The sequence below is a fragment of the Osmerus eperlanus genome, unplaced genomic scaffold (assembly GCF_963692335.1).
Source record: "Osmerus eperlanus unplaced genomic scaffold, fOsmEpe2.1 SCAFFOLD_740, whole genome shotgun sequence".
NCBI lineage: Eukaryota > Metazoa > Chordata > Actinopteri > Osmeriformes > Osmeridae > Osmerus > Osmerus eperlanus.
This window is the reverse complement of record NW_026911960.1, coordinates 1-8,751: the sequence shown is the minus strand read 5'-3', so window position 1 is coordinate 8,751 and position 8,751 is coordinate 1. Positions and strand designations below refer to the sequence as shown.

General features: G+C 57.2%; 1 protein-coding gene across 1 annotated transcript; it reads right to left on the bottom strand.

Annotated features, from left to right (window-relative positions):
* Positions 1-2,369: 2,369 nt before the first annotated feature.
* gli1 (GLI family zinc finger 1) lies at positions 2,370-8,640 on the bottom strand (the record flags this gene model as incomplete). Its single annotated transcript, XM_062456111.1, is given in 6 exon segments — positions 2,370-5,918; positions 6,215-6,503; positions 6,774-7,018; positions 7,754-7,891; positions 7,894-7,915; positions 8,373-8,640. Coding segments are annotated over 6 exon segments (3,379 nt in total), but the record flags the coding sequence as incomplete, so codon positions are not given.
* Positions 8,641-8,751: the final 111 nt, after the last annotated feature.

The following is an 8,751-nucleotide window of genomic DNA, read 5'->3' as shown; positions in this document are numbered from 1 at the left end:
CATCAACTCAACCCTCATCCACCGACTATTCTAGGCCCGTCTGATAATTTACTTATTTTGGTTGAGCTTGTTTGAGTTTAATTTGAAGCTGCCAATATAGGGTAAAATGTTAGAGACCGTGAGAGATAGTTGTAGAGAGAAAGCAGGAGAGAGAGAGAGGAGGGTAGGAGATGGAGGGGTGGAGGGGTTAAGAATCTACAGAGGTCCAAGGAGGAGGAGGAGGAGGAGGGGGGGCTATTGTCCCACTGTTATAATACCCTAAATAACTGAAACCATTCCTTTTGACCAAACGCAACACTGTCACTAACACACACACACTCACGCACACACACACACACACACGTAGGGGGTGGGGGAAGCACCCCCTTCGGTGGGTTAGTCCTTGTCTGTGGTCCTGGGTTCAAACAGGGTCACATGGGGAGGGGTGGTCTGTAGCAGCATATTAATCAGGAGTTAATTATACGCCAAGCTCTGTGACAAAAGGGAAAGAAAAAAAAGCTTTCACTTGAACGGCAAGACCATAGAAGAAGAAGTCACGAAGCTGGCCACTTCTCAGCACGAGGAAACCGTGTTTCTCATGCAGTCGTTTCCACATGTTTCTTACAGGACGGAGGAGGGAGGGAGGGTGGAGGAGGGAGAGACGGTGGAGGGAGAGTGGGAGGGTGGGTGGAGGGAGGGTGGGAGGGTGGGTGGGTGGAGGGAGGGTGGAGGGACGGTGGATGGAGAGTGGGAGGGTGGAGGGAGGGTGGAGGGAGAGTGGAGGGTGGAGGGAGGGTGTAGGAAGGGTGGAGGGAGTGAGGGTGGTGGGAGGGTGGGTGGGTGGAGGGTGTGTGGGTGGGAGGTTTGAGGGAGGGTGGGAGGTTGGAGGGTGTGTGGAGGGAGAGTGGGAGGGTGGAGGGAGGGTGGAGGGAGAGTGGAGGGAGTGAGGGTGGAGGGAGAGTGGAGGGTGGAGGGAGGGTGTAGGAAGGGTGGAGGGAGTGAGGGTGGTGGGAGGGTGGGTGGGTGGAGGGTGTGTGGGTGGGAGGTTTGAGGGAGGGTGGGAGGTTGGAGGGAGGGTGGAGGGAGGGTGGGAGGTTGGAGGGTGTGTGGAGGGAGGGTGTATGGGTGGAGGGTGTGTGGGTGGAGGGTGGTTTCTGCTGAGGTGGGTTAGGGTTTCATCTGCACACCTGACATCTGCACTGTCACCCACTTCTGGAAACAGTAGAGACCAGTGGAGACTGGAGATAGTAGAAACAGTAGAAACAGTAGAGACTGGAGATAGTAGAGACCAGTAGAGACCATTTCCAGACATGGGTTCCTCTGACTGGTTTAGTTAGGCTGTGCTGTCCTCTAGTGGCAGTGAAGAGCTATTCCACCAGTCTGCCCAGTTTGACCTAAAATCAACAAACATTGGGGGGACAAACCTCCACACACATTTCTTTTTAATTTCAAGCTGAGCATGTTTATTTATGAACTGGTAAAATATAGTACATTTGTAGAAAAATGTAGAAAATCTTTACACAAAATATAACACACGGCATTTGTGTATATAGTAAACGCTACAAATATAGCTTTTTTTTGTAACTAAAAAACATGATATTCTTTTGCCAGCAAAAAGTCTGATTGAATGATGACAAATATGAAAACACGCAGGAAACATCCAACAAATTCATCGTAAAAAAACAAAAAAAAACAACAAAAACAAATGAACTTTTATACAAAAACAAACAAAAACAAACATTCGGTACGTTCTGCGTAACAGCACTATAAACCATGTCCACCTCATCGTAACTGTCACTTGCCTGACACACATGCACCTTTTTTCGTTCCTCAGTCTTGGTTCTAGTCTTTGGTACGCAGGCTGTTTCTAAAACAGGCTGAGCAGAGCTGTGATGTCATCGGCTTGCTGAGGAGCCGTCTGAAGGCTCCGTAGAGGAGAGGTTGCAGCAGCCTGCAACTGGATGACTGTTTTTTATACATTTTTATACCAGTGCTGGTCTATGGACACTGGACCATGGGATGACTGGTTCTAAAACTATAGGCAGCATAAGATGACTGGTCCTAATGATAGGATGACTGTTTCTAATCACAGGGCCATGATAAGACAGGGTAAACTATGATTCTGTAGGGTTTTATGTCAGATGGTCGGACCTGCAAGTGTCCAGCTATGATGACTCGTCATGGTTGAAACAGACCCAGGCTCTCTTCATCATCATCAACATCAAATACTCACAGGCGACTATTGTACTCCAACACCCTCCTGTTGTACCCCAACGCCTCACATTGACTTTTCATGGTCTAGCCACCCCACCCCACCCCACCCCACCCCACCCCACCCCATCCCACCCCACCCCACCCCACCCCACCCCACCCCACCCCACCCCACCCCAGCTATACTAGTCCTGCTATGTCCTCTAGGTACCTAGTTTACAGATGATAATAATGTATCCATTTAGCAGAACCTTTTATCCAATGTGATGTACAGGGACGGATTTGAACCTGTAACCTCTTAATCTGCAGTTGAATGCTCTAACCACTGAGCTACACTCATCCCTCCTAGCTAGTACCCAGACCTGCCTAGACCTGGTACCTCCATGAGATATGTAATCCTAGTATGTCCTAGTCCTGTTTTGTCCACTAGATACTGTACCTAGTCCACAACTAGTACCTTTGTCCACTGCTGGTATCTAGTATGCAAGTCCCCAGCTGGTAGCTGGAACACAGCTGTACCTGGTTTGCATGTCCATAACTGGTACCTAGTTCCCTGCTGGATGAGTATGGATGGTTCGTGGCTGTAGCAGTCGTCGTGGTTCAGATAGTTCTTTTCTCAGCTCCCGTTCCGGAACTCTCCGAGAACAATCCCAGAACACTCCGGAACACTCCGAGAACAATCCCAGAACACTCCGGAACTCTCCCAGAACACTCCGGAGCTCCCCAGAACTCTCCTCTCACAATCTTTTCATATTTCTGTATATATATATAGAAGATTTAAAAGAATTTCTTTATTTACAAGTGGCTTCTGTGTGTCTGTTTTCACACGGGCATGGCAGGGGTTCTCTGCCCTCCCAGGCCAGGCAGGGCAGAGCCCGGGGAAGAGCTCCAGGCTGGATGACAGGAGAACTCTCTCTGTCATCCAGCCAGTCGGTCTGTCTGTCTGTCTGTAATGGGCACAGGAGCCAGGCACCTGTAGCCCCTTGGTTTGAAGGAAGGAAGGCTGGTTTGTGGGCCTGTCCATAACGTACCTCCTGGCTAGGTTCTGTGTGTGTGTGTGAGAGACAAGTCAGCCTCTCTAAGACCATAGAGATTAATACTGTATGTCTCCATGAGTAAGGTACTGTGTTCAGGCCCTGGACGTATAAGACTGTATGTTCAGGTATCATGTTTCTGAGGCAGCGTGTTTGGTGTTTGGGTACCACACGGCTGTGAAAGTTCAGGTCCAGTTGTTTGCTGTGTGTACTGTGAAGGTACAGTCTCTCTAATGCGTATGTGACAGGGTGTTGAGGTCTTGTGTGGCTGCTGAGTCTACGACAGGGTGTTGAGGTACTTGTTCTCCCCGGCTAGTGAGGTCAGCATGGAAGTCATGTCCCCCACTGCCATGTTCAGGGAGGTCTGGGGCGTGGTCAGCCTGGACGACACCTGGGAGGCGGAGCCTTGCTGCAGGAGGGGCGGGACCGGGCTGAAGGAGGAGGGGTCAGGGTCGTCGATGATGGAGGTGAAGTCGATCTGGGCGTTGTCCAGGTCCAGGTTCTCCAGAGCGTTGGAGACGGGGCCCGACTCGGGGTAGGCGAGCGTGGCCGACTTGTGGTTCTGCTGGTTCAGGCAGGGTCCGGTTTGGGGGTTCTGGTGCGCCATCTGCTGGCTGGAGTAGTACAGGCTGTTGTTGTTGTTGTTGGAGGGGGGGAACATCTCCAGGTGGTTCTGCTGGACCGGGGGCAGTCGGACGGCTCGGCGGGGGCTGGAGGTGGAGTGGACTGGGCTCAGGTGTGGGGAGCTGCCCAGGTATGGCGCCCCCTGCTGGGGAAGGCTGTTCTGACGGCTCAGGGGCTTACGGCCCTGCGGAGGCCTGGGGACCACCATGTCGGGGGTGTAGCAGGACCCAGACATGCCCAGCAGCTGCTGCTCCTTCTGGGTCACGGAGACAGGCCCTCTCCCCTGGGCTGTGGGGCCCATCAGGTTCTGGTTGGTGTAGGCTGGGTAGGCCTGGCCAGGGTAGAGGTTCTGGTTCTGAGGGCTGTGCTGCATCATGGCCTGCTGGTTGCCCATGTCCATGCTGGAGTCCGTCAGGGGAGCTTTGCCCCCCCCTGGGCCCCCCGGGACCCCCCTCTGCTCCTGCTGCTGTTCCCACATCAGAGCCTGCTGGGACTGGACGTAGTTCCTCACCATCATCTCCTTCACCTGCATCATGGGGGTCTGGGACCTCCGGCCCTCGGCCAAGCCCAGGCTCAGGCCTCCCGTGCTGGGGAAGGAGCCCTGCGGCTGCCCCTGGGGCTCCATCTGGCCCTGGAAGTCACAGCTGGGGTTGGGGTACAGCTGGGGGGCCTGGGTGTGGTTCTGGTGGAGCTTGGGGTTCTGGCAAGGGTCACCCCCTCCCAGTGAGGGGTGGAACTGCTGTTCTGGTTTGATGGTGAGCTTGTGGCTTCCGTCAGGGAAGACACCTTGCTGGCTGAAGGAAACCTGGGTCTGCATCCCCTGGTCCTGGTACTGCATGGCATGGGCAGGGTTTGGGACAGGGCTGGGCTCCCCCCAGGGCCCCAGGCTGCCCCCCCCAGCCCCCCCGCCCTGCCCCAGGCTGGGGTAATGAGGTCCGGAGGGGCTCAGTTGGCAGTTGCTCATGCCGTACTCCGCCTGTTGAAGCAGGGTGCTGGAGATGCTCTCAGGGTGGATAGGACCCACCTGTGCACCCATCTGCCCCCCGACGCCCCCTCCACGCTGCCCCTGGTAGAGCAAGCCTCCACCCTGGTTCTGGTTCTGGTATCCCTGGTCAGGGCAGCCCAAGGCTTCGTGGCCGGGGGAAAGCTGGGAGGTCAGAGGGGCGCCCAGGTGCTGCTGCTGCTGGTAGCCCAGGAAGGGCCTCTCTCCCGGGGGCTGCATCATACCGTGGTCCCTGGCTTCCATGGGGCCCTGGGGCTCCATAGCCATAGCCTCCATCATGACGTTCTCGGTGATGCTGGGCGGGCGAGGGGAGTAAAGATGGCGGGAGAGGTTGGCGTCGGAGCCGCAGTGCTGCAGGGCGTTCCTCCGCCCCATCATCGACACATTGTTGAGGCTGTTGAAGCGTTGCACCCTGGGAAGGTTCTGAGGGTCGCCGGCGGACCTCACGGGGTCACTGGCTCGCCGGGTGGCGTTGCCGGGCGCCAGGTGGGGGTAGATAACCCCTGTTCCGTACTCCGTGTTCCCGCTGTGTCTTCGAGGGCCACCCTGCGGGAGAAAGGGGGGCAGGGGCTGGCTCTGGTACTCCCCCAGGAAGCCCCCCCTCCTCCCTGGGGGCCCCGGGGCCTCCATGCTGGGCAGGGGGGTCGGAGGAGGTCCTCCCGTAGCTGCTGCATACTTTGCTTTCAAACTGTACTGCTGGGCGGGGGTGAGGCTGGGCAAACCTGGCAACCCGCTGCCCCCATGGCAGGGCCCCCCTCTGCGGTGGGTCTCTGGGGAGAGGGGGTCCGCCCCCCCCTGGTCGGGCCCCAGCAGGTGGCTCCCCCCTGCCCCGCCCATCTGGGAGACGTCGCTGGATCGCCGGCTGGACAGGTAAGGAGACACCATGGACGACCTCCTGCTCACCGTGTAGGCGGAGCTTAGGCTGCTGGTGCCACTCCCCCTCCGGTCACTGGTTGGACAGGACATGCCGCCAGCTCCGCCCCCCAGCTCGGGATTGGACAGCTCCAAGACGCGGCGGTTTGACAGGAGGGGGGAGGGGCCACACATGGACATGATGTCACCTGGGCCTGGAGAGGACAGGAAGGGAGGGGAGGGGAGAAAAATAAAGAAAAGGAGAGGATGAGATTAATCAGGGATGTATATCACAGGATGGTCAATACTAAAGCAGACACTTTGGATTTATAAATAGAATGAAAACATCTCTCTCTCTCTCTCTCTCTCTCTCTCTCTCGCTCTCTCTCTCCATTTCTCTCTCTGCCCATCTACATCTGTCTGTCTGTCAGACAGTATATTTCTACTTCTTTCATTCTTCTTTCATCCTTCGATCCATCCCATAATTATCGCTCGGTCCCTGGCATCGTACCAGTGAGTGTGGGCAGCTTGTTGTTGCCAGGGCAACGCCCAGGTGGGGTGGGCCTTCGTACGTGCTTGAGCTTGTCGATCTTCAGGTTCTCCAGCCTCTTCAGAGCCATGCCCCCCCCGGCCTCGCTGCCTCCGGCCCCCCCAGCCCCCTCCTCCAGCCCCGTCAGGTCCTCCAGGCTGCCTGCTGCGTTCAGGTTCATCTCCACGCCGCTGTCATTGTTGTTGGCACTCCCTAGTGGTGAACGCTCGCTACTGCAGGACGACTGGCCCCCGGGGCTGGGCTGGGATTTCTGAGAGCGGGGTGGGGGAGAGAGGGAGGGGGGGGAAGGAGGGAATGGGAGAGATGGAGGTGGAGGGAGCGAGGGAGGGTAGAGAGACGGGTGTTGGGATGGAGAGGTAGAAGGGGAGGAAGGGAGAGGGGGAGGAGGAAGAGAAAAGAGAGATAGATGAGAAAAAAACTGGGATAGATGGTCTGACTACAGAAGCCCATGCTCATCCATACCCCACACACACCTCCTCACTCCCCCCCTCTCACTAGGACACACACACACCCCCCTCACCATAGCACTCTCCGGGGCCAGCAGTTTGCAGTCCTCCCTACGACTCTCCTCTTTCTCCAGCAGCAGTTCACAGCCCGGGCCCCCGGGGGTCAGTGCGGCCCCGGGGGCCCGGGGCCCTGTGTCTCCGCGGTGCTTCTTGGTGATGTGGGCCTCGGGGCCGTGCACAGTCTTCACGTGCTTCCTCAGGGAGCTGGGGTCCGTGTAGCGCTTGGTGCAGCCGGGGATCTTACACACGTAAGGCTTCTACACACCGGGAGAGAGAGGGAGGGGGAGAGAGGGGGGGGGAGAGGGGGAGGGAGGGGGAGAGAGGGAGGGAGGGGGAGGGAGAGAGGGAGGGAGGGGGAGGGAGGGGGAGAGAGGGAGGGAGGGGGAGGGAGGGGGGGGAGGGAGGGGGAGAGAGGGAGGGGGAGAGAGGGAGGGAGGGAGGGAGGGGGAGGGAGGGAGGGGAGGGAGGGGGAGAGAGGGAGGGAGGGGGGGGAGGGAGGGGGAGAGAGGGAGGGGGAGAGAGGGAGGGGGGGAGGGGGAGAGAGGGAGGGGGGGAGGGAGGGGGAGAGAGGGAGGGGGGGGAGGGAGGGGGAGAGAGGGAGGGGGAGAGAGGGAGGGGGGGAGGGAGGGGGAGAGAGGGAGGGGGAGAGAGGGAGGGGGGGAGGGAGGGGGAGAGAGGGAGGGGAAGAGAGGGAGGGGGAGGAGGGAGGGGGAGAGAGGGAGGGAGGGGAAGAGAGGGAGGGGAAGAGAGGGAGGGGGAGGAGGGAGGGGGAGAGAGGGAGGGAGGGGAAGAGAGGGAGGGGGGGGAGGGAGGGGGAGAGGAACTGTGAGGAGGCTCTGCTGGGTCGGGTACATCTGAACATGTCCTCCCCTCCCCCTGGTCTCCCCTCTTCTGTTCTCCCCTCCGCTCTCATCCCCTCCCCCCTCACATTTTCTCTCTCTCTCTCTGTGTGTGTGTGTGTCTCTCTCTGTGTGTGTGTGTGTGTGTGTACCCTCGTTGGAGTGTGTCCTGTTCTGGTGCTTGGCGCGGTCTGAGGCGTTGGAGAAGGCCTTGTTGCAGGCCTCGTGTTCACACACGTAGGGCTTCTCTCCTGTGTGCGAGCGCAGGTGGGTCTTCAGGTTCTCCAGCCTGAGTAGGCCTTGTTACAGCCCTCAAACTACAGCACACACACACACGGAAACACACACACACAGAAACACACACACACAGAAACACACACACACAGAAACACACACACACGGAAACACACACACACGGAAACACACACACACAGAAACACACACACACAGAAACACACACACACACGGAAACACACACACACGGAAACACACACACACAGAAACACACACACACAGAAACACACACACTCAGAAATACACACACACAGAAACACACACACACAGAAACACACACACACAGAAATACACACACAGCGAGACACACGCACAGATTATTTTACCACCTCAAACTGAAAGACACAAACACAGATGTAGGTTTAACACTGAAACACAGACACAAACCCTGGCACTCCCACACACTCCCACACACACTCCCACACACACACGTCTGTACTCACAGTGCACTTGTGTGGTTTCTCCCCGGTGTGTACTCACAGTGCACTTGTGTGGTTTCTCCCCGGTGTGTCTGCGCATGTGCACCACCAGCATGTACTGGGCTTTGAAGGGCCTCTGCTCTCTGGAGCACTCCTGCCAGTGACACACAAACTCCTTCTTCTCCCCGTGGATGTGCTCGTTGTTGATGTGCTGGAGAACCCATAGACAACCAAGAGAGAACCCATAGAGAACCCAGAGAGAACCCAGAGAGAACAGAGAGAACCCATAGAGAACCCAGAGAGAACAGAGACAGAACAGAGAGAGAACTCTGTTAACTCACTGTATTATAGTTTGATCAGTCCTGCAAGCGGTTTTCCTCCTCCCCTCTCCTCCCCCTCTCCTCCCCCTCCCTCCTTCCGTCTCCTCTCCTCCTCCCCTC